This window comes from Pelophylax lessonae (assembly GCF_965119305.1).
Source record: "Pelophylax lessonae genome assembly, chromosome: 2".
NCBI lineage: Eukaryota > Metazoa > Chordata > Amphibia > Anura > Ranidae > Pelophylax > Pelophylax lessonae.
The window spans coordinates 560,373,681-560,400,127 of NC_138769.1; the positions used below are offsets into that span (position 1 = coordinate 560,373,681).

The window sequence follows — 26,447 nt, forward strand, 5'->3', positions numbered from 1 at the left end:
AGTTCAGAAACAATGATTACTAATATCAGTTATCAGGCATATCTATTGGGTAATTGACTACGTGTACTCTTTGTTGTGACTGCCAGGGTGAGGCAGGGCTTGCATAAGACTTTAAGATAAAGCTGAATAGTAAGGCTTTATGGTTGGTTATTGCAGTGTCTGAGGTGCTAGGAGTTGTACTGCACATAAGGCAGTTTGTAAAGGGAAGGATAGTAAGCATACAGTATCTCACAAAAGTGAGTACACCCCTCATATTTTTGTAAATATTTTTCTTTTCATGTGACAACACTGAAGAAATTGCTACAATGTAAAGTAGTGAATGTACAGCTTTTAGAAGTGTAAATTTGCTGTCCCCTCAAAATAACTCAACACATAGCCATTAATGTCTAAACTGCTGGCAACAAAAGTGAGTACACCCCCAAGTAAAAATGTCCAGTTTGGGCCCAATTGGCTATTTTCCCTCCCCGGTGTCATGTGACTCGTTAGTGTCACAAGGTTTCAGGTGTGAATGGCAAAGAACTCTCCGAGGATCTAAAAAAAAAAAAAAAAAATTGTTGCTCTACCTAAAGATGGCCCTGGCTATAAGAAGATTGCCAATACCCTGAAACTGAGCTGTGGCACGGTGGCCAAGACCATACAGCGGTTTACCAGGATAGGTTCTGCTCAGAACAGGCCTCGCCATGGTCTACCAAAGAATTTGTGTACCTGCTCAGCATCATATCCTGAGGTTGCCTTTGGAAAACAGACGTATGAGTGCTGCCAGCATTGATGCAGAGGTTGAAGGGTTGGGAAGTCAGCCTGTCAGTGCGAATAAAGGTGATGGGACTGGTCAAGCATGCCCGTTACATTTGACTGTGAGCAGGGCTGAATGAGAGCACCAGAAAGGAGATGCAAGAAGATTCATCTTGTATTTTTATACCGAGGACCTGTGTACTTTGGGAACCTGATCCAAGATATCCCAGGAGGAGTATAGGTCTCTTTTTTCAGCCTGGTGGTTTGGATGAGGTTGGAGTTCGTTGCCTTTGGTCTACCCTTTATGGGAAAGTGTTTGGACCTGCTGGTAACAGAGGTCATTGCTCTCAGGTGAACACGGTGTGTTTTTCACTGGTGAAGGGTCTGTCACCTGGAATAACCAACTTCCTCCTTTCCTTACACTGAATTGGACTGCCATAGCTGGATCGAGAGGGAGGGGCTCTGTTAAGTATTGGGGGGGGGGGTGCTGTACACATAGAATGCATGAAGGTAAAAAAAAACTTGTGCCTTTACAACCAGTTTTAGTACTTTCCTGGACAACATCTTTAACCACTTCCAGACTGCCCACCGTGTATTTATGTTGGTACTTTGAGGTTAAAACCGGTGGTATGGCAGCAGATGTGTATTCCAAGGGAATGGGGGGGGAGGGATACTGGACCTTAGGAAGCCCACTCAAACCTCAATGGGGTATGAGGGTGTGATGTATGTATATACATATATATGAGAAATATATTACCTCAAACCCAGCGGCATATAGCCTGTGTGCCAAGCAACTCAGAAATTGCAAGAAAAACAGAAGTGGAAGAAAAGCAGTTGCAAAGTATGGCTACAACGAGGGTGAGGTAAATTGAATCACATAGAGCTTTATTGAATGAAAAATTATTAAATAAAAGTTAAAACAACAGCATCAACATTGCACAGAGTGTAATGAGAGAATAACCAATCAACATGAAGATGAAGCACTGTAAAAGGTCCTGTCTGATGAAAAATGGCGCCACTACGCTATAGACTCCACCCACCACCCCAATGGCACATTGAAAAATCCAACATTCACTTGAAAATCAAAATCAAAAAATATTCATAGTAAAAATAAAGTTAATTGTAGTACTCTTGGAGTGTGAACATGATATGTATGGATAAAGCCACCTCCAGTAGAAACATCCAGTTGGGGATATTTGAGCAAATTTTTTGATGTAAAAGTTTTGGTTGGTGGTTATCAAAAGTCTCCGTATATGACCGTAAGGTGCAGGGTCCTCACACCCATATGGTATACAAGGGCAATTGATGGCTCTACCACAAACTTCCTCTGGTAAATGGACATGTATTGGATGGCTGCACTTTCCAGATGAATCTTTAAACATAGAACACAGCAGTAGACATCATGTGAAGCGGCACGGACATATGACTAAAACGGACAGACATGCAGGCAAACATACAGATGGCTTTAAACAGTGATTTGCATACCCGATCTGATATTCAACCAGTATACAGTGGGTACGGAAAGTATTCAGACCCCCTTAAATTTTTCACTCTTTGTTATATTGCAGCCATTTGCTAAAATCATTTAAGTTCATTCTTCTTCCTCATGAATGTACACACAGCTCCCCATATTGACGGAAAAACACAGAATTGTTGACATTGTTGCAGATTTATTAAAAAAGAAAAACTGAAATATCACATGGTCCTAAGTATTCAGACCCTTTGCTGTGACACTCATATATTTAACTCAGGTGCTTTCCATTTCTTCTGATCATCCTTGAGATGGTTCTACACCTTCATTTGAGTCCAGCTGTGTTTGATTATACTGATTGGACTTGATTAGGAAAGCCACACACCTGTCTATATAAGACCTTCCAGATCACAATGCATGTCAGAGCAAATGAGAATCATGAGGTCAAAGGAACTGCCTGAAGAGCTCAGAGACAGAATTGTGGCAAGGCACAGATCTGGCCAAGGTTACAAAAAGATTTCTGCTGCACTTAAGGTTCCTAAGAGCACAGTGGCCTCCATAATCCTCAAATGGAAGACGTTTGGGACGACCAGAACCCTTCCTAGAGCTGGCCGTGCGGCCAAACTGAGCTATCGGGGGAGAAGAGCCTCGATGAGAGAGGTAAAGAAGAACCCAAAGATCACTGTGGCTGAGCTCCAGAGATGCAGTCAGGAGATGGGAGAAAGTTGTAGAAAGTCAACCATCACTGCAGCCCTCCACCAGTCAGGGCTTTATGGCAGAGTGGCCCGACGGAAGCCTCTCCTCAGTGTAAGACACATGAAAGCCCGCATGGAGTTTGCTAAAAAACACCTGAAGGACTCCAAGATGGTGAGAAATAAGATTCTCTGGTCTGATGAGACCAAAATAGAACTTTTTGGCCTTAATTCTAAGCGGTATGTGTGGAGAAAACCAGGCACTGCTCATCACCTGTCCAATACAGTCCCAACAGTGAAGCATGGTGGTGGCAGCATCATGCTGTGGGGGTGTTTTTCAGCTGCAGGGACAGGACGACTGGTTGCAATCGAGGGAAAGATGAATGCGGCCAAGTACAGGGATATCCTGGACAAAAACCTTCTCCAGAGTGCTCTGGACCTCAGACTGGGCCGAAGGTTTACCTTACAACAAGACAATGACCCTAAGCACACAGCTAAAATAACGAAGGAGTGGCTTCACAACAACTCCGTGACTGTTCTTGAATGGCCCAGCCAGAGCCCTGACTTAAACCCAATTGAGCATCTCTGGAGAGACCTAAAAATGGCTGTCCACCAACGTTTACCATCCAACCTGACAGAACTGGAGAGGATCTGCAAGGAGGAATGGCAGAGGATCCCCAAATCCAGGTGTGAAAGACTTGTTGCATCTTTCCCAAAAAGACTCCTGGCTGTATTAGATCAAAAGGGGGCTTCTACTAAATACTGAGCAAAGGGTCTGAATACTTAGGACCATGTGATATTTCAGTTTTTCTTTTTTAATAAATCTGCAACAATGTCAACAATTCTGTGTTTTTCTGTCAGTATGGGGTGCTATGTGTACATTCATGAGGAAGAAGAATGAACTTAAATGATTTTAGCAAATGGCTGCAATATAACAAAGAGTTAAAAATTTAAGGGGGTCTGAATACTTTCCGTACCCACTGTATGTGTCTGAGCAGTCAGGGCGCTCTGCAGCTAAATGTCCTCTGGTCTGTAGATATTGCAGTCCGGGGTATGGGATTATGCTCACTGATAGACACACTTGGTATGTCTCCGACCGTTCAGCTAGCCTTCCATCTCTATAAATTTCACCAGGACAGGCATGTTTGCAAACAATTAGTCACAGGGACAGAGCCGGTTACTGACCGTATGGATAGTATGGATCCGTGTGATGTCTGCTTAGTACCGTCCGTCAATATGAAGAAGTCAGTCCAGTTGCATGTCCGGATAGCTGCCATAACCTCAGTATTTTTCTACATGGCCAACGGTCCTCTTTCACATAAGTGGTTCTAGTGGCGGATTCGCCAGGGGATGACTTTTATGGGCGATGGGAGAGGTGCCCACCCCTCTCCTGCCGCTTCCCCATTGTTCTCCCCGCTTACCGGAGCAGTCGGTAGTGGGGAAAATGATCCGATCCTTTCAGGTTCTAGGAAGGAAGTCGAGTGAGGGCAAGATGGCCCCCACTGGACTCTATGTCCTTGGAGGACCAGAACGATGTCATACGTCGCTTGCTCCCAAAAGCCTTAAAGGGCCCTTATTTTATTTTTTTCCCTTGCGGAAAAGACTCTTTTCTTTGCGCTTTTTAAGTGTAGATGTGAGATCTGAGGTTTTTTTGACCCCAGATCTCGCATTTAAAGAGGACCTGTCCTGCTTATTTCTATTATTCTTTGCAATAGGATTAAGTGATCAAAAAAAATATTTTTTTAAAGGGAAAGTAAAAAAAGGTAAAGTGTAAAGTGCCCCGTCCCTCCGAGCTCGAGCACAGAAGCAAACGCATACCCAATTCGCGCCCACATATGTAAATGGTGTTCAAACCACACATGTGAGGTATCGCAGCGATCGCTAGCGCGAGAGCAATAATTCTAGCTCTAGACCACTTCTGTAGCTCTAAACTTGTAACCTGTAGAAATTTTTAAAACGTCAGCTGTGGGGATTTTTAAGTACTAATGTTTGTCGCTATAACACGAGCGTGCGCAATTTTGAAACAGGACATGTTAGTATCAATGTACTCAGCGTAACATTCTCTTTCACATTATAGAAAAATGGACATAGATGAAAAAGTGAGAGATCGATCTATCTATCATCTTTCACTTTTTGCATTTATGTCCATTTTTTCTATAATGTGAGAATGTTACGCTGAGTAAATTGATACCTAACATGTCATGCTTCAAAATTGCACACGCTCGTGTAATAGCGACAAACATTGGTACTTAATCTCCATAGGCAACGCTTTTTTTTTTTTTTTAGGAATTTGTAGAAATTGTCTTTATCGTGCCTCAGCAGTACCCAGAAGAATGTACCCTTTGCCTTGAATTCTCTTTGAAAAATTGCAGTGCACTTCTGGTGTTATGAAGATGCCTAGGCACTCTTGTGCCCTATACAGGCACTACAGCCTCATAAATATATGTAGAGTAAAAATGTAATGCTACCTTTAAACTGCTAATAATGGGGAACTTGGAGTGGGGTTTGGTGAGTCACTATTGTGCTACTCACTGTTCATTTTGCTGGTGAAAGTAGGAACCAAAGCCCTTTCTCTACCAACATGGCTGTCTCCATGCAGTGCAGACAAAGGCATGGCAATTCGGTAATGGGCATCAGCTGCAGGGAAACAAGAGTGGTGTCTTGTCCCTTGCCCTCTTTCTACCTTGAGTACAGTGCCAAGAGTTTAATGCTGCAATGGACTCTGGGCTGTGTCCGCACAAGTCTGACTTCTGGCATACAGGGAGGGTGTGCTCCCAAGTAGAAGGCAAGGAAGAAGACTAAGCACACTTCGATAGATGTGCTGAATATTGCAGAGCTGAAGTGGTTAATCACAAGTTTTTGTATAGTCGCCTTGCGTGTCAGCTGCTAAATTGGTGCACGCACTATACACAAGTAAATTAGATTAATTGGCAAACAGGTCAGTAACATAACTAGGTGTTAAAAGGAGCATCTTGGCCAGTGCCTTAGAAGTAAAGATGGGCAAAGGTTTACCAACTTGTGAAAAGCTGCATCTAAAAATTGCCAAACCATTTAAGAATTTTCCTCATTGTAAAATTGCACAAACTTAAATATATCAGCATCTACAGTACATATTAAAAGATTCAGAGAACCTGAATAAATCTCTCTGCGTAGGGGACAAGGCCGAAACGCAATATTGGATGCCTGTGATCTTTGGGCCCGCAGACAGCAAAAAAGAGAGATGAATCTGTAATGGACATCACTGCATGGGCTCAGGAATACTTCCAAAAATGACTGTCTGTGAACACAAATCACTGTGCCATCCAAAAATGCAGAAGCCATATCTGAACATGATCCAGAAATGCCACTATCTTCTCTGTGCCAATACTCATTTAAAATGGTCTGTTGCAAAGTGGAAAACTGTTCTGTGGTTTTAGAGAAGCAAATGCTCCTATCCAGATGACATGCTTTTCAGGGAAGGTTTTACATATTTCAGCAGGGCAATACTAAATCGCATACTGTACATCTGACCACAGCATGGCTTCGTGGTAGATCTGCCATCGGTGTTATCCCTTCCAGATTCAGGCTCTACAGTGAGCGCGCATAGTGGCAGTGCTTCCTCTAGTAGCTAAGCATTACTTGGGTGCTAAATGAGTGACACTATTTAATGCGAGTTTATTTTGTTAATGCATCTATGTATTTAGGTAAAAAAAAACTTTTTAAAGTGCAGCCCCCTCTAAATGGGGCTGAGTCGGACTGTTTGAATAGATTCAAACAGCCTGGCTAAGGAGCGAATGAGCATGAGTGCCCCTATTGGATGCGGCTTCTTGTGGGCCACTCAGCAGGGTAGAGGGGTCATGAGCGCTGGCGAGGGGACCCGCCAGTTCTATGATCAGCCGGCAGAACCGCTGTATCTGATGCCAGGCTTCCTGATTGCGCCGGAAAGCCCAGAGGGAAACCAGCGGGCTTTTTAAAAAATGTACAGAATCGCCGGCTGTTAAGATTGATACCACAGTTATAGCTGGCTGCTGCAGCTATAGCCCCGGTATTACCACTTGAACACTATCGCGTGTATATTGTAATTGAGCTACAAGTGTTTAAAATGGTACATTTTCTCAGTTTAAACATTTGAAATGTTTTCTGTTGTGATTAAAAACTGGATTTATAAGATCCCCAAGTTAGTGCATTCTGTTTTATGTAGCTTTTACGGTGTCCCAACTTTTTTGGAATTGGAGTTGTACATGGTAACCGACACACACAGCAAATACGAATTGTTGGGGCAACACACACCTCTAATATGGGCAGTTTGATATACTTAAAGTAGAGCTATTGGCAAAACTTTTTTTTTTTTTTTCCAATTTTGATACAGCAAGGGGGAGGGTTATAACCCCTGTCAGGTTTATTTTTGCCATCTCTGTCCTGTTGCAGAGATTTCCCTTTATTTCCTGTCCCATAGCCAAACAGGAAGTGAAAGGAAACCCCTGCAAATTAAGGGAATTCTTTGGGGACACCCAGGATTTCCACTCTTATTACTTTTCTGGGGAAATTTTGGTATTTTCTTTTACTTTCATTTTCATTGTTAATCTTTGGAGCCGGGGGCCTCCCGGCCCTTTTGAGGGGTTATGAATGGGGGGGGGGGGGGTTATGAACATGTGACCGCCATGATTGGCTGTCACAGTGGTCACATGATCGGAAAGCTCCCGATCGCAAGCGGCTGGTAACTCTGCCAGGAGTGCACTCCTTGCACAGCTGTATTTGCACTAATACAAGCAAATATGCGCCCGGTCGGCACAGAGAGGCCGCATATTTGCGTGCAGTCAACGTCGAGGATGAATATCCCTAACCAGGGCACTGACGGGTCCTAATCTCTCTGCAGTCCAAAACTAAAAAAGTTTTGTCTTTAGTCTTTAAGAAATGTTGCGCCAGATTGAAGTAGTGTCCTAGCATGCTCTGCTGATCACCTGCTGGCAGTGACAGGCATGCTGTGACTTTAGTTCCACAGAAGCTTGGGTGCCCAAAGGTTGAGCAGTCATGCTTTTTCAGTGGCATAGGAGGGTCTTCTTTATTAAATGTATGGTAAAGTTTTGGACCCTGTGTTTGTGTGAATATAAGGATTTGGTATTTATTTCAACCGCACTTGATGGTTATAACACTATAGTACACTTCCAGGTAACAGTCTAAAACCTTTCCTATGATGATAATGGTGCAGTATTAGCTTTATAGACTTTCTACAAAATGTTTAAAGATCCATCTGAATATGGTGGTGAATTTCTGCTGCAGCTTGTATAGTATGATTCGGGATTGGAAACTGCAGTTGGTGTTGCACTGCTTATACCATAGAGAATACATTACCCATCTATGTTTATAGAAAATGTCCTTCCCTTGGGTTTTCTGTGCTCGTTATATAATCTCATTGGCAGGCAACAGTTTTATTTTCAATCGATGTTGTCCAAGCATCTGAATAATGGGCACAATCTCTTCTTTCTTCTCCAAACAGAACTCCCCTTGTGTTTTGATTGCTGCTCGACAAGCCAGCTCTTCCACGGTAAGCTCCTGCTCTTTTGTTTCCTGTGGGGTTGGACTTGGGCAGATTATTGGATGTAATTTATAATTCCAACTTGTTGCTTTTACATTATGTGCTGAGCTGTTTTTCTCACCCTATTTCTGTAGAACCTAAAAGATGTCCTGTCAGATCTCATTCCAAAAGAACAAACCAGAATCAAGAACTTCAGACAACAATATGGGAATACCGTCATTGGTCAAATCACAGTGGACATGGTAAGAGCTTGCTAATGGGGGAAGTGCTTACTCATGAAAGAGCAAACAACTAAGTGACATGTAATCGTATCCATAGACAAGATGTGATTGTTGGGAAGTTTGGTATGGTGTTGCAGTGGTATTTGAGACAGTAGCTATAGCTAACAGAGTTATTTCAAATCTGTACCCTTTAATGTGCTCTGCATATTCTTGGTATATTTAACACATCAGATGACTAAAAAAATCTGCTCAGTAGATATTGAAAGTTTTTTTTGTTGAAGATCCTTCACCACAGCCCACTGTGGTTTGTTTTTGTTTTGTTTTTTTGTACCTTTTTATGAGAATCCATAAAAATCTGATAGGCATACCCAGGGTATAAGTGCAAAATTGGGTTTTATGAATATTTTAAAGACCATGTAATTTTGGGCACTTCATATTGTGCCAAGAGATACCTCTGAGGATATCAAAGTGAGCCTCTCCCTCAATGCCATCCGGTTTTCTACAGCATTAAAAGGGTTGGGGGTTTGTAACCTAAGAGAAGCTTCCAGCGGCCATAGGCAATGTTGTCTCCTTTGAGGAACTTTAAATAAGGTGATCGAGTGGGGGACCAAAAGGAAAGCGAATGTAATAGGGAGCAAGTAGATGGTGGAAGACTTAAACTTTTAACAAAAAAAATCTCTAGCATGCTTTTGTTAAGAAGATGCATTTTAAATATTTCAAATTCTTTTTCCTTTTCTGGGCAGCAGGTGGAGCCCTGGGATTTTTACATGTTAACCAGATTAGTCATTACTGCTATTCCAAGTAAGGGCTCTTTTCACCCCATTTAAATAAAATTAACATTTTTTGAATGTTAACCAAAACCATTATTGATCCCTATTATATCAAGAAATGGCAAGATATAATATAACCACCTACTTCTGCTTCTTTCCCTGTTCTTGGCATCAGGAGGCTGTAATGGCTGTCCTTTACAGGTTTCCATTAAAGACATTATAACGCTTTCTACCTGTACCTTGTGTTTTTCACCTACATAAGATGTGATACAGCACAGGTTAATACATGCCCTCTGACTCTAATCTGATATAGAAAGAAACTACATATCCCATAATCCCTGGATCTCGGTCTAGTGTTCTGCAGACTAGCGCTTAACAGTAATTAGATCTGACACAAAGAGCAATGAAGGGAAGAGATGAGTTTCATCACATTAGCACTCATACATTTATAATGCAACACAGATATTGCAAGACATGAATTAGACTCTGTGTGACTCGGAACAAGAAGTTTCCTGTCCCTTTAGCAAATATGGGCAATCTAGATGAATGCATGGACAAATGGAATTGATCAGCCATGACACCACAAACTGCAACGAGCAAACATGGGAAAAAGAACTACACTAATACCTAGTTAAAGCAACAAAAGCCTTTGAAAGTGTTTGATGCCTCAAACACTTTGAGATCAACTACAGCGCAGTCAATTTGTTTTTAATGGATGACAGACCTATTGACTGGCATCATGAGACTGAGCAATAAAGCACTACCATTATGGTGGATTGCGAAGCAGGAGGCAGGGCTTGTATATGTAGTGAACAAAGAAACCGGCTTTCTAAATCATTATATTTATAATTTGATATTTTATTTTCATTTCTTGACAAAAAGGGCTATATTTTCCCTTTTGACCTGAAAACCTATTTATATATAAATTCCTTTTACAATACCAGGCTTTTTTTCTGAACGCAACTTGTTTTTTTCTTTTTTTTTTTCTTTAGGTGTATGGTGGCATGAGGGGCATGAAAGGATTGGTCTATGAAACATCTGTTCTTGATCCTGATGAGGTGAGAATGGGCTCCAACTTTGCTTTGCTCCAAGTTCAGCACTTTTTCCTACAATCCTTTATTTAAAAAATTGTTTTCCAGGGTATTCGTTTTCGTGGGTACAGCATCCCTGAATGTCAGAAGCTGCTGCCAAAGGCTCCAGGAGGAGCAGAGCCACTGCCTGAAGGACTCTTCTGGCTCTTGGTTACAGGAGAGGTTCCCAGTCAGGAGCAGGTATATGTGAATCCTCTTTTCCCATAATCGGTATTTAAATGTTGAAATGTTTTTATTTGGTTTACCTGCTGAAGCCTGCAGTAAAAAGAGTTTGTAGGCATAGTGTTGCTAGACAGACTTTTACATCTTCACTTCATTATAATTTCCTTGGTTTTTATATGCTGGGAAATATTGTCCTTGCTCTGTGTCGTAATTTATGTCAATGTTGTTTTTATTTGCTAGGTAAGCTGGATCTCCAAAGAATGGGCAAAAAGAGCTGCCCTACCTTCACATGTAGTAACCATGTTGGACAACTTCCCCACCAATTTGCACCCCATGTCTCAATTTAGTGCTGCAATTACAGCACTGAACAGTGAAAGCAATTTTGCTCGGGCCTATGCAGAAGGCATCCACAGAAGCAAGTACTGGGAGGTGAGTGCTTTGCCATATATAGTACAGGTCCACAACAGAAACAATTTAAGTAGAGTTGTTCAGAGGTTTCAATTTCTATCTTGTGTAGCTAATGTGGTTTTTTTTTTTTACGTAAGAATGTTTAAAGCTAGCAGTTTATATTTTCTTTACAGCAGTTAATGCACTTTAAACATTACATTTGCTGGCCGAATATACATTATACCTTTTTTTGGTTGGCATTTTAAAATAAAAAATAAACGGGCATGGGGCTACTATATTTTTACACGCTTGCTTTTAATGGTGCCTTAGATTGAAGGGATACAACTCCTAAGACTCGGTTCACACTTGTGCGATGCGGGAAGGCTGAGAATTCGCAGCCTGTTCCCGTATCGCACCCGCACCTCTGGCAGTTCACACTGCCATATGCGATATGCTGGGGGTGTCCATTAAATGTTAACGACACCCCCAGTTGGATCGCATATCGCAGTGCGATCTGACAGTTCGCACAGGATCGGATCGCCCAAGTGTGAACCACTGTGTGATCCGATCCTAATGCGGCTGTAAAAAAGGGCCATGTGCGAGTTTGGTGCGGATACAGTGCGAATTCAGCCATACAAAGTGTATGGCTGAATTTGCATCCGCACATCCGATCGCATGTAATGAAGGAGCAGTGCGCTCCGAATTACATGTGATCGCCGCACTCACAATAATGTGAACCGGCCCTAAGAGGTGCCTCAACCCTAAAAATTGCTGTCAAAGGTTAGTTTAGAAGTGTGAATATAAACATTCCAAAAACAAACCTCTTTTGTTTAGCTTCTGCTTTATGGTAATTTTACACAGGGCAGACTCTACCTGCGATCCGCGTGCTGATCCCCCGCTCAGCAGGCGACTGACAGGTCCATGTCTGCTCCGCTTATGCATTTCAGACACAGCCCCCTCTCCTCCTATGGGCAGTCAGATGTAAATGAACCGCCTGTCCGTTTACACCTGTCTGCCATCCGACCAGCTGGACAAAAGGGAACAGATCCCTATCTGTCTGTTTTTAGTGGATCAGATTGGATAAGGGGGTGTAAACAGACATGTCGAGGAGAATGGAGGTTCCTATCGGGTCCGCCTGAAAAACAGACCGGTCGACCTGATCGCAACATTCATGCGAAAGGGGCCTTACAAAGACCATTCTTTGGAGGATGACCATTCCAAAAAATAAACGGAGAACCAGGAAAATGACTTGCTTTATTACCAATCTTTTCATATTTAGCAGTGTTTGGCCCTTTCTTGTTCTTCCAGCTTTGTACTTTTCAGTATTCAATGTCAGAAGATTGTCCTTGTATCACCTTTTACCAACCTTTAGTTATGTTGATAAAGGAGGAGCTAAGAATTTCCAGTATGCTGTCTGTTCTACACCCATCAATGTCCTTGGCTAAGTGACAGTTCTGTTAAATGTTCACACAGTGAGCTTAGCTATGTTGTACTGAACTGGGAGGCGTGTGTGTGCGTGCTGCACTTGCAATAAGGTAAATGCAGTGCTGAGAAGGCGAAGGACGTTGTAAACGTGAACTGGTTAGATTCACTCGTGACTTTCCAGTGTCAGCCAGACCTTGAGTTCTCACAGAAACAATCCCTCCTACATGCCTGTGTGTTCTTGCTCAATAAAGGGCATGCAGGGTATGTAATGTATGTGCTGGGCACCAAGCTTGACGTATTCAATGATGGATAACATGACACTGTTCTAAAAAGGACACATGGAAACTGCTGATAATAACTTTTTACATTGAGCACAACTTGGAAGCAGCCCAGAATGTGGGGACAGAGAATGATCTATTGGATTTCTTTGAGCCAGTTGACTTTTTTTCCCCTTTCACCTATATATTTTTTTTTTTTTTTTATATTCCTTTATAGATCTAACAAAAACACATAAATGTATAGTAAAGGGAAATTACATTTCTTTATCAAGTGTCTGACATGTAGAACTGAATTCTGCAGCTCCTCAGGCTATGTAGTTAACATGGTCACACAGATAAAATAGATTAACTTCTATTTATAAGGAAAGTGGTGTATCTTTAGTGGACTTGTATTCTGAAGCATTGTTGCTTTAAAGAGGAAGTAAACCCTCCTCTGCAAGTTGTACCTATAGGTAAGCCTATAATAAGGCTTACCTATAGGTACTGTAAATATCTCCTAAACATGTAGCGTTTAGGAGATATTTACCTTACATGCATCCAGTGACATCACTGGCGCATGCGCTCTGAAGGAACGGCCGCTCGTGCCGTTCAGAGTCCCGTGCCGTCCCGCGAATGCGCGGGAGTGACATCACCGCGGCTCCGGCCAATCAGGTGGCCGGATGTCGCGATCCCGGAAGACGGGCGACTGGACATGTCGCCCGTCATACAGGTAAGCGGGCGGCATGGCGGGGGCTCGTTCTAAGGTAAGTATTTCATAATGAGCTAGTATGCGACGCATACTAGCTCATTATGTCTTTCTCTTTCAGGGTGAATAAAACATTTTTTTCGGTTTACAACCTCTTTAAGGTATTTTTGTATGAGACTTTCACATACCTACTCTTGTACGTATCTATTAAATGCAGATTTGTAGATTTACTTCTGGAAAAAACCTCAACTTGCAATCTTTCTGCCCCCTTTTAACAGTCAAAATATCAGCCACACAGGGAATGGATTTTTTTTTAGAGTCGACGGACTTGGGGTACATTTTTATAAAGCAGTGAATGTGACGTTCACCAAAAAGACACTAGTGGTGAATCAGTCACTGTCACTTAATAAAAATGCACTTGGAAGATTCACATGTAGTAAATTTTTCATGTATGTCAGATTTACACCTTTATAAACATAAAATTACATGGCAGTAAGGATCATATTTGCATATATAATTATACACCAGGGATCACTAAATGGCAGACCGCTGCCCGGAATGAGTGATAGTGACCCGTCATCGCGTCTGCTACTTAGCAGCTGGTTGTAGGATCCCGGTTCTCCCACCAGGCTCCACTGTCATCCTCGCAGTGCTGGGAGCAGGATGTGTTGCAGATCTGGACAGAGATCAGGAGGAGTTTTCAAATTAAGCCGGCCGTATTCACTTGCTTCACATTAAATAGGTTGGGCAGGTTCTGCTGGCTGGTCCAGATCTGCAGCACCTCCCACCCCCATATTTTTTTTTTTTTCAAGACCACTATATTATACATCATACATGGTAACAAGGATTTAAAAACCTAAACATATTGTCATTTATACTATGTTGAGCTTTTGGACCTACAACTAAAGCAGAAAAAAATTGAAAAGCCTACAACCTCAATACCAACATGTTACACCCCTTCTTTTCCAGGTAATTTTTCAGTTTGCAATTCCATTATAGTTTAACCACTTGCCGACTGCCGCACGACTATTTACGTCGGCAGTCAGCCCCTCACAGGAAAAGTGACGTAGATCTACGTCGCTAGCCTGTGAGGGTCTAGGGAGCGCGCGCGCCCCCCCGGAGGCGAGCTCCCGCGTGGTCACGGACCCCCCCCCCCCCCGCGTGTGACCGGCGGACCCGATGTCCGCCGGTCACTCGGCGATCGTCACTGCAGAGGGAGAAAGTCTGATGTAAACAAGCCGCCTGTCATTCTCCCCTGTGTAGAAACAGTGATCATACGGTTCTACTATGTAGGACCGTTGATCACTGTTCCGACAGCTCAAGCCACAGCCAATCACAGTTAGAACCACGCCCCATAGGGACACACACAGCCCCTCCCCCTCAAAGTTAACCCCTTCACTGCCAGTGTAATTTTACAGTAACAGTGCATCTGTATAGCACTGATTACTGTAGAAATGTCACTGGTAACCCCAAAAGTGTCAAAAATGTCAGTCAAGGGTCCGAACTGTCCGCCGCAATTTCGCAGTACCGCAAAAAAAAATTTGCAGATCGCGGCCATTACGCGTTTAAAAAAAAAAATGACAAAAATCTTTCCCTTTGTTAGTAAACGCGAAAACCAATCAAAATATGCTTTTTGCTTTTTGCGTTTTTTTTTTTTTTTTTTTACCAAACATATGTAGCATAAAACAAATTGACCGAAAATGTTAAAAAATTTAGATTTTTACATTTTTTTTGGGGGGGGAATTTCATATAAAAAAAATGTGAAAAATATTGCTATTTTTGCAAAATTGACGCTCTTTTTTTGTTTATAGTGCATGATCAAAAAATCGCACAGGTGATCAAATACCACCAAAAGAAAGCTCTGTTTGTGGGAAAAAAAGGACGTCAAATTCGTTTAGGTACAGCGTCGCACGACCGCGCAATTGTCCGTTAAAATCACGCAGTGCCAAATCGCAAAATAGGCCCTGGTCAGGAAGTGGGTAAAATCTTCCGGGGCTTAAGTGGGTAATCATCTTTCAACACTGTAGCCAATTTTTTTTTATGCAATTTTGAGACCTATATCTCTAGTATTTTAATAGTCACTAGGTTTTATTTTTTTGCTATAAAGGGAAATAGGACAAAGGATAGATAAAAATGTTGAGGAAAAACTCTCCTTTTATTAAACACATAAAATACAATACTAGGACAGTATAAGCACCCCCAAAATGGTCCCCTTTTTGGAAAGTAGACACACGGGATCTTTTGTGCCATCGTTTTTTGGAAATAAAAAAACATGTTGGTATTGAGCTGGTTAAATGTGCTTGCCCTTTAAAAGTTGCCCCCTGAAGTCAATTGCCTTCTTTTTTAGTGGAAGAGTGCAAACATGCAAAAACCTCTCTGGTAGTGAGTGTTAGCCCTGGTTCACACTTATGCGATGCGGGAAGGCTGTGAATCCGCAGCCTGTTCCCGCATCGCACACGCACCCCCGGCAGTTCACACTGCCATATGCGATACGCTGGGGGTGTCAATGTAATCTTAATGACACCCCCAGTTTGATCGCATATCGCAGTGCGATCTTGCAGTTCGCACAGGATCGGATTGCACAAGTGTGAACCGTTGTGCGATCCGATCCTGATGCGGCTGCCAAAAAGGGTCCCTGTGCGTGTTTGGTGCGGTGCGAATTTAGCCATACAAAGTGTATGGCTAAACTAGCACCGCACAGCCGATCGCATGTAATGTAGGAGCAGTGCGTCCCGACATTACATGCGAACCCCGCACTCGCATAAGTGTGAACCGGGGCTTAAAGGGATAAAATGTGGGGAAATATATATTGCAGAGATGTACTACATAGTTTTTTTTGCCCTTGCATACGCTTTAACTTTTGCTTTTCTTTGCCTAAAGTTGATATATGAAGACTCAATGGATCTGATTGCTAAACTCCCTTGTATTGCTGCTAAGATCTACCGTAACCTTTACCGAGAAGGAAGCAGCATTGGTGCCATCGACTCTAATCTGGACTGGTCACACAATTTCACAAACATGTTGGGTTACACAGACTCACAATTTACAGAGCTTATGAGGCTGTATCTCACAATTCACAGGTAAATGGTGGCTTAGACTGTTTTTAATTGTGAAAAGCTGCCATATCTTTCCTTGAAATGTTGCACTTAGCTTGTCCAATTTAATTCTAGGGGAAGTAGTGAGGAAATACTGGTGTGAAGGAAGCTTGAATAAAGCCTGGTACACTCTATGGAAAAAAAAAAAAACAACTTTGGTCAGAGCCGCTGTACTAATCGATGTTAGTACAGCGATCTCCCCTGCTGAGCTATTGTGTTCTGACAGGAGCCGGTCGGCTGCTAGTTTTCCAGCATGTACGTCTGACAGAAGCCAGCTGGCATACACACGGGACGAATGTTGGACGGTTTTTACCAACCACTTCCTGCAAACCGACGAACCTGTACGTCGGCTTGCAGAAGTGGTTGTACCAAGATGATGCCTGCAGCTGCAGGCATCAACCCGGTACCCTTTTTCTTTTTTTTGAGTCGGCTAACAGCGCCGATTTAAAAAAAAAAAAAAAAAAAATATATATATATATATATATATATATATATATATATATATATATACACACACACACTGTAGCTGCTGACTCTTAATATTAGGACACTTGCCTGCCCTGGAGTCCAGCGATGTCGGCATCGCAGCCGATGTTTCCATCGGCTGTCGGGTGTTCCCATTGCCGGTCAGGGAACCCGGCAGTGAAGCCTTGTGGCTTCACAGACGGGTCCCTACTGCGAAGTGCGCTGCAAATTCGGACGTGCTCGGCGGCAGAGGGTAGGAGGAGGGGTCCTCCCTTTTCCGCGGCGCTGTTCCCGGAAGAGGGTAAGGGTACCAGTCAAACACAGGTACCCGTTTTTTTTTTTTAAAGTTACAGAACAGTACATTAAATTACATCTGGAAATGTTATCACTGTGTTATTTGAAAGTATGTACATGTGAACATTTTCAGTTCTGTAGTGTACACACAAGAGAATGCAGGGCAGCTTGGAATACTCTGCTGACAGAATACTAGACGGGGGGGGGGGGGCAAGATAATTGTGTGTTTACTAATGTCTGACCTTGTCCCTGCAGTGACCATGAAGGAGGCAATGTCAGTGCCCACACCAGCCATTTGGTGGGCAGTGCTCTGTCTGATCCTTACCTCTCCTTTGCTGCTGCCATCAATGGACTAGCAGGTCCTCTGCATGGACTGGCTAATCAGGTATGGTCTGTTTTTCTGTACAGTCTCCATTGGTTTGCATTTTAGCCAGAGTATTTTTTTCTATCCTATGTCTATTTCTTTCCAGGAGGTGCTGGTTTGGCTAACAGCCCTACAGAAGGACTTGGGTGGTGAGGTATCTGATGAGAAGCTGAAGGACTACATCTGGAACACCCTAAATTCTGGAAGAGTATGTGTATAATTTATCACCATTCTTTAAAATGTGTAAGCGATTTCTGCTTCTTATCGATCTGATTTTCTGCTAGGTGGTACCTGGATATGGTCATGCTGTGCTCCGAAAGACAGATCCCCGTTACATGTGTCAGAGAGAATTTGCTTTGAAACTTCTTCCTAATGATCCAATGTTCAAATTGGTGTCTCAACTGTACAAGATTGTACCCAATGTGTTACTGGAGCAGGGCAAAGCTAAGAACCCCTGGCCCAATGTGGACGCTCATAGTGGAGTCCTTCTACAGGTAAGGTTGAGATAAGTCTGCTGCATTCTTATGACATTGTTTCCAATGCTCATATCTTTCTCAGCATGAGCAACCTAGACAAACACCATTTAAAGATGGTTCAGGTGAAAGAAGTGGTGATTTTTTACACTATATTAATGCTGACCTGTAGGCAAGCAACCAGATATGTAGTTGACTTGCATGAGCTGTTTACCTGCCGAAGGATTTAAAATTTTAGCTTAGTTCAGTGTTGTAATCCTTGTATTGCTGCCAACACATCCATCCTCACTCTGCTCTCCTTTTCCTAATGTGAATAGATATTATGCAAAGCAATATTCTTGGAGCACCAGGGAGGTTACAGGAGATTTTTTTAAATATATAGTTTTTTTTTTTTTTTTGTCTTTGTATTTGTTTTTAAGTTCCGTTTTCAAACTTTTTTTTTTTTTTTTTTTTTTTTAAATGCTGACAGGTTTTTTTTTATGATAGAAAAGACACTGATTTCTATGCTCAGGTGTTGCAGTTGAATCCTCCCAGCACTACTAATCGAGATAGTTGAATACTGTGAACTTGAAAGATGACTAGGCAAAGATGGTAGCACCAGCAAACAAGGGGGAGTGAGGCTGTTACATAGTTGAATAAGGGCACTTTGTAAGGACATTTTTTGCCATAATGTGCAAATATCCTGAATACACATGCACATTATGCTAAAAGCTCCTGGGACCCCAAAATTTTTAGGTGACTTAGTTCCATATATAATTTAGATAGCAAGGGTGTGTTAGCTGGGTGACTTGTAAACCACCATCCCCCAGAGTGCAGCCCACCTGATAAAATACATTGCTCTCTGCTCCATCTTTAATGTGCAGCATTTGAAAGGAAAACATTCCGACCAGACCCTCTTCTACAATGTTTTTAATTGCTTACAAATGCAATGTATCCCTTGTGCTGATGGCTGCAGAATTAGTTGAAATCCTCTGATTTCTCTCTCCCCTCCTGCTGCTTTGATCTTACAATGCGGCAAAGAATAATAGAACCAAAAGGCCTGTCCCCCATTCATCGTTTTTTTTTTTTCTTCTTCGCCATAGAAGCAATACACTTATTACTCTGTTCACTCTCAGCACAACATAGCTGGGCAGGACTGTTTTTCAGGAAAAGCTCGGCTTCCTTGATGCCAATGGTGTTAACCTTCATTGCATTTGGTAGGGTTAGGCATTGGCACAGCGTGGCTCACAGACCACCAGCCACCTAAATTAGAAGGGCACGATAACAAAATACTCAAATTTTTTTTTTTTTTAGTGCATACATTGATTGGAATATTGACAGCCATTTCTGCTCCAGAAAGGGAAGCAAAAAAAGAATAGGCTAGACATCTTGGTTTATCGTTCCAGGCTACAGGAGTGTTTTTGTTGGGAACAGAGTTTATATTCTGCTGGCTTTATAGAGCCTCTGAAGTCAGCTGTTCTGTTTGTCACATGTGGATGTTTCTAGAACAAAAGTAGACTGCAAATGCTATTTTGGTGTCTTAAGAACATGTAAACCCAAACTTTAATTTATGAGCCTGTTTCATGTACTTATAAATAAGTGTTTCCTGTTCTTTGTATTGCTTCCTTTGTGTGAAATCCCAGGTGTTCCTGCCAGTCCCTCTGCTTTCCTATTAAAAAGTGACCCCACAAGGAATGAGAGGAGAGCTTGGTCAGTTTTCTAGTTGTGCTAGGAATTCAGTCTGCTCTCTTCTAATGATTAGACTACTGCTTACCCCCCCCCCCGGACACAGCCATTCAATGGGAAGAAGGGTGTGATACCGTTTCTCCTCCCCAACCTGTTATACAGCTGAGAATAGGAGGGTATGCGATCACTTGTCAAAAGGGTGAATAGGTATTTATATTGTTTATAATGTATTTATATGTTCTGACGTTTTTTAGATTTTTTATTTTAAACAGAGTGGGTTATTGTACAAGGGTGAAGGTTTACATAGACTTTAAGAGCCTTTAGAGACTCTTTTCACCCTGAGGCTCAGTTCACACATATGATGGAACCCTACGAATCCACTGCATCGCATTCAAATTGCAGGCAGTTCACACTGCCATGTGCGATCGCTGGGGGTGTCAATACAAATTTAAACGACACTCCCAGATCGCAGTGCAAACTGACAGTTCGGACATGAATCGGATCGCATTGGTGTGAACCACCATGCGATCCGATTCTGCTGCGGACCCAAAAAAGGGTCCTGTGCATGTTCAGTCCGAATCAGATGCGAATTCAGCCATACAATCTGTATTCAAAATCTCCTGAAGCAGATAGATTCACAGCAAAAAGAAATCTGAAATGGGAGTTCATGTTAAAGCGGTTGTAAACCGCAGCCGTTAAAAAAAAAAGGCAATTGCATAATGTGCTAGTATGCATCGCATACTAGCACATTACAAAATACTCACCTTGGAACAAAGCCCTCTAGCGCTGGGCTGTTACTGCTGGGAGGGCTGACATGTTCCCCAGGTCTTCTGGGTTCGCGTGTTCCAGGTATGTGATTGGCCAGAACCACGATTACATCACTCCTGCACATGCGCGTGGGAGCCCTTTTTTCTGGAAGCTCTGAAGATCCAGCTATATATGCCGAACTTCAGCGTACATGCGCTGGTGACGTTACTGGCTGCACTCAGGATGAATGTCTCCTAAACGGTGCACGTTTTGGAGATATTTATTTTACCTACAGGTAAGCTTTATTCTAGGCTTACCTGCAGGTAAAAATGACCAGTGGGGTTTGCTACCGCTTTAACTGCTCATATCCTAAGTTAAAGCGGAGTTCCAGCCATTTACTCACCTGTCCAACGGTCCAGCGATGCGGCCGCCGGAAGCCTCGATCCTCGGCGCCGGCATCACTGCTGTGGGCACCCGGCTGTTACAGTTTGCGGCTTCACAGCCGGGTACCCACTGCGCATGCGCGAGTCGCGCTCCGCGCCGTGATTGGCCGGCAATCTTCTGGGACCTCTGACGTGTCCCAGAAGATTGCAGGGAGGGAGGGGGAGAGGAGAACTTCCGCTCAGGGCGCCGCGGCGCTCCGAGCGGAAGTGGGAGCGGGTACCTGTCAAAACTAGGTACCCGCTCCCCCCCCCCAAAAAAATGACATGCCAAATGTGGCATGTCGGGGGTCAGGACTCCCTAAAGCGGAAGTTCCACTTTTGGGTGGAACTCCGCTTTAACTGGCAGTTAGCAATAATCAAGTTGTACAGTTGCTGTGTAAATAGAATGTGTGATCATCTTTCAAGCACCTCTGTTGCTTATATAGCATTTTTTTTTTCTAAACAAGCATTTTTTTGACTCCTATCTTCTTCCCTTACAGTATTATGGAATGAAGGAGATGAATTACTACACAGTCCTCTTCGGAGTCTCACGAGCTCTGGGTGTTCTATCTCAGCTCATCTGGAGCCGAGCGCTTGGATTCCCACTGGAGAGGCCCAAATCCATGAGCACAGACGGCCTCATGCAGCTTGTTAAGGCAAAGTCTGGTTAAAAAAAGGAAAAAAAAAAGGGCTTCCCCCATCCTGGAGAAGAACCAATCAAAAGACAGTACACCTTTTTGTTTCTACAGACTGCTTTGCACCCTATCGTCTCCTGAGCGCTGACAAGAAAACACTTCTGGTTATTTATGCTGAAACAAGTCATCTTCACAACACTCTGTATTTCCCTTCCCTGCTGGAGAGGCCTAACCTCATTCTCCATCAGGAAAGGGTGCTTGTGCTGCCGGTAGGGATAAGACTAATGATTTCAGCCACACTAGTTAACAGCACCCACCATTTTATGTATTTATAAACCAGGTACAGTTATGTACAGCCCACAGGACTACATACCACATTATGCAACTTTTTTTTTTGTTTCAGAGTTTCTACTTAACTGTGAAAGCAGAGACCTATGCAATTAGAATAGCATAAGGTCATTTCATTTAGAAGCCTGCATTTCTTCCCATATCCCTAAATTACATGTGTCACCACTTCCAAACACATAATACTGATGGTACACAAATGCATGGTTCATTGTAAAGCAACCTATTCAAGATTAATCACATATATGGGAGATGAATCATGCATTTATGTCACTGGCATCTTACTCCCTCCTGGCTGCTTTTGGGGATTTTTTATTTTGTTTTATGGTTTTATTGTAGAGAGGAATATTCCTACCTGACTTCGCTAAATGACCAGGAACTGTCCAGTAGCAACACTTGCTGAAAGTATGCGCAGCTTTTATTCCTGGTTTTGGTGTCCCTTGTAAAGTTTTTATTTCAGCTGTTTTTTTATGTATAGATTCTTGCCTTTGCCTCGAGTACCTGTCTTGTCATTGAATATGTGAACAGCATTTCTGTTTATTTTGTATGTTGAGGTAAAGCCACTGTGACCGAAATGAGTTTCAGACATGCTGTTTCTTAGCTTTTTTAAGTAGCTTTTTTTTTTTTTCTTTTCCCCCTGCGTTTGCTTCCTCAGCACAGTGAAGTGCTGACCCCAGTTTTTTGGGGGGCTGTGCAGAGCTACAATGTAAAATTGTACACTATTCTCTAATACTTGATTTAGATTTACACCCACAGAAGTCCTGTTTGGTTTTGCAGAAGTTGGGTGTAGTTGTCTTTAGGAATCAGGTTGCCATTTCACTTGGCATTATTTAGCATGCAATTCATTCCTTCCGGGTAACTGACCTCACAAGGAGCTGTCCCACACATAGTGATAGTAGTCTGTAAAAAGCCATCTTCCTCGGCAGCACTGGCTTCATCCAAAAGCAAACCGTACAAAAGAAAGGGAATTAAGAGAACTTAGCTGTAAAAAATACACTCCTCCACCACCCTCTGATTTTTTTTTTTTTCCAGCCCTTGTCTGTGCAGGCAAAGACTGCAGATTACAGATGTTCAGATTCACAATAGACTGAAGGTTGTTCTGTATAAATGAAAAATAAATGTTTTTATTAACTACAAGTCTGCATGTGCAAATCATTACCTATTCTTGTAGACTATGAACCCATGGTATGGCATTTCTGTATCTAAAAATATTAATAGATAAAATGCACTGCTCTTGAAGGGTAATTGAAAATTTCACTTCTTACTAAACTGCATGGTAGAGCCCCTTTTTCATGCCTTTCCAGGTTTTTCGAGGACAGAATAATTAATTTGCAGACCTCAAGGACCATGATGCTCGGTATTGATGCATAGTATTGTCATTGCTGCTATGTTTATAAAACAGTTGGCTGTATTACTGGCTTTGCATTTAGAACTTGGAGATAACTCAAGTTTTAGGCCTCATGCACACAGGACACTTTTGCAGCTGCTGTTGGGGGCGTCGGGCCATTTATTTTTGTCCTCTAAATGCCCCTCTATGTAAGCCTATGTGTCCATGCACACAAACTTTTAGCAGTGTTTAGTGGCAGGAGAGTTTAGAGGCTGGAAAAAAACCCCACTACCAGTGCATCAAAGAGCAGCAGAGTTTGGGCAGGAAAAAAAAACGCTTGATGCTTGTAAACACGCCTAAATCTGTGTTAACACTAGGCGCGTTTAGTGCTTAAGCATTCATTTATTTTAATGGCCAGTATAAATTATTTTCTCTGGCCAATGAAATTAATCACCCAAGCTCTTGACACCTGTAAACGCACCTAAAGGCTTGTAAAAGTTTTGGACTCTTTTATACGCATCAGGTGTTTTTTCTGCAAAAACGCTGCTGCCTTCTAGGAGGGTTTAAAATAGTCCTGTGCATGAGGCTTTAAACATGATCTCACTTTATATATCCAGGGACAACCGTGTTACAAACGTAAAGTTTTCTCTTTTTGTTGAAGGACACAGCTCTCCATATTCAGAACCATATGGTTAATTAACCCCTACAGGAGTAGGACACTAGGCAGAAAGACTTTGCTACACCTATGGGCAGTATACATCCTAGGTGGTATGCATCCACTCTCTGCTATAGGTCTTCAGTTTTTTTTCTGCCTAGTCCCTGCCGGGATCTCTGGTCCTAGCATTTTTTTCTTTTTACAAACAAGGAAAGAGAGCCCTGTGGGACTTTAAATGAGGAGGACTCAATAAGTCATTAAAATGCAATGCGTCTAGTTTATTACCAAAACCGTAATGTATAAAATTGTAACCATATAAATACATATCTGGCTCATACATCATTACATGGGCATAATGCAAATTATCAATAAAACATGACATGGCAGTAACGGTATGCATATAAATACATTTTGAACATTGAACTTGGCGCGTTTCATGGGTCGCATTGCCCACTCATCAGGAGTATGTGTATAAGGGCATATCTGAAAATATAGTAAATGTTGTTCGTCGACATGCAGAGTGGATGACTGATAGAGCATGGATGCTCAATAAATGTAGAACCCAAGTGGGGAGACACCATACTCGCATACAAAGTCATGTCATCTTGTTGGAAAACAGTACTGCCACGTGGTGGCAGCCATTGTGTCCGGAAAGGGAGCTGAAGGAGCGGGGGCCCAAAGGAATGCTTTGCCAGACCAGGGATAAGGATGTGCCTTACTGTGTAGAAATTGTTTGACTATCTCAAAATACCTAGTCTCTGAAATAAAATTAAATGTATATATGTAGAAGTATAAATAAGTATGCAATTATATCATCCTAGATGATAGCTGACAAGTAACAAGTATGAACATATGTTCCACATGTAGAGACATGGATATGGATCCAAAGATGGAAGCATGTTTAGGAGTGTGGACAAGCAGGAAAAAATAAAAATAAAATAAATTAAAAAAAGTGCTTAGAAGGGAGGTGGTATGATCATTCTTTTCTTTTTACATGGTATTTTTTTCTCATTACATGGCAGTTTTTCTCGTGGATTTTTCCTGTGAGATCTACGGTCAACTACCGGACTGGGCAACAGGCTGGATAATCTAGATCCAGTGGTTCACCCCCCCCCCCCCCCCCCAGGACAGCGAGCGCGCACAGACGAGCTCCACGCTGGGTCAGCCGTGACATAGCCCCATTGGACGTGGGCTGGCCTGCGAGTCAATCGCTTCCCGAGGTCACATATGACCGGGCCTTGGCCTGAATCACAGCATTCCTCCTGGCAGACAGACCCCCCCTCCCCATTCTAATGGTGAGGAGGTTCTGTCTGGAGTTGTGCCCACCTGGTTCCTGGTATGGTGAGTAGCTGTCTCCCTGGATGTGGTTTGGGGCGCACGCTGGCCCCTCCCTGGGACAGTCGAATCCGAGGGTTTCCCCCCAGATCCCCCTTTTGTTTGGTCCCTGTCGCCTTCTTGGTACCACCCCCTCTGGGGTAGCGTGGTGGGCTAGCAGATGGTAGGGGATGGTATGCTGCACTCGGTGAGGGGATGGTGGGGCACACAGAGATGGACAGACTTTAGGGCTAGGGGGCGCTGATGGTCGTCCTGTGCCCAGGTCCACACCCCCCATGTTGGCTGTTGCCTGAGTTCCTGGGAGCCTTGTGTGGCAGCCATTTTTCTGTGAGCAGCACTGTTACTTTGGAGCCTGTGTGAATCTATTGGCTGGCGGCCATGTTTGTGTAGTCCATTGGCCATGTTTGGTCCAGCTGAGATTGCGGCAGAGGTGACTGTCCCCTTTGGCACCCACAAGATGTCTTGAATGGCAAGTTTCTTTATCCCTCCTTTTTTGACAAGTTTGTCTATAAAGATTGGGAGCACTCAAAACACCCCTTTGTGGTTCCTAAACTCTGCTGTGAGGTACCCCTTTTAAAGACTCACTTCTCAAGAAGTGGACTGTAACCAGTGGTGAACCCTCCTGTCTCCAGGTTGAACAAGGCAACCTTGATTCCGGTTGAGGAATCGCCAACTTTTAAGGATCTGGCTGACAGCAAGGCGGAGTCTTGTACCTTTCTTTCACAGTCTGAGAAGGGAAAAGAACCATGTTGCAGACGTGGCCAGTCTTTCTCGGCTCACAAAGTTTTTTTCCGTTCCTCAGGGTCCATTGACAAGGGTTCAAAACCTTTCAAGTCCTCCTCAGGAGGTTCCAAGCGACCCTGGTTTGGCAAGCCGAGAGAGGGATTCTCTAGAACCGAGGACAAGGCTCTTTCAGCATAAAGGTGCACTATCTCCCATATCTGGGGTGGGGGGGGGATGTCTTTGCTGGTTTCCATGCACATGGACCTCCTTTGTAAACGACAAATGGGTCCACAAAGTTACAAGATGAAGTTTCGTTCTTGCCCTCTGGAAAGGTTCTTTCCTTCCAATGTACATCTGTCCCCGGACCGGTTGCAAGCTCTCTTCGGGGCTGTGCAAGACCTGTTGCTTCAGGGTGTAATTGTCTAGGTTTCAGTATCAGAACGGTTTCAAGCCTTTTATTCAAACCTATTTGT

General features: G+C 43.0%; 1 protein-coding gene across 1 annotated transcript in view; it reads left to right on the plus strand.

The window, feature by feature from the left end:
• CS (citrate synthase) overlaps positions 1-22,112 on the plus strand; it is an 81,757-nt gene extending 59,645 nt beyond the window's left edge. Inside the window, exons 2-11 of the mRNA XM_082245885.1 lie at positions 8,372-8,419; positions 8,545-8,652; positions 10,394-10,459; positions 10,541-10,672; positions 10,895-11,083; positions 16,310-16,509; positions 17,539-17,668; positions 17,754-17,855; positions 17,932-18,141; positions 21,455-22,112. Of these exons, the coding sequence (XP_082102011.1) occupies positions 8,372-8,419; positions 8,545-8,652; positions 10,394-10,459; positions 10,541-10,672; positions 10,895-11,083; positions 16,310-16,509; positions 17,539-17,668; positions 17,754-17,855; positions 17,932-18,141; positions 21,455-21,625 (1,356 nt within the window). The 3' untranslated portion in view covers positions 21,626-22,112. The remainder of the gene's footprint in view (positions 1-8,371; positions 8,420-8,544; positions 8,653-10,393; positions 10,460-10,540; positions 10,673-10,894; positions 11,084-16,309; positions 16,510-17,538; positions 17,669-17,753; positions 17,856-17,931; positions 18,142-21,454) is intronic.
• The last annotated feature ends 4,335 nt before the right edge of the window (positions 22,113-26,447 follow it).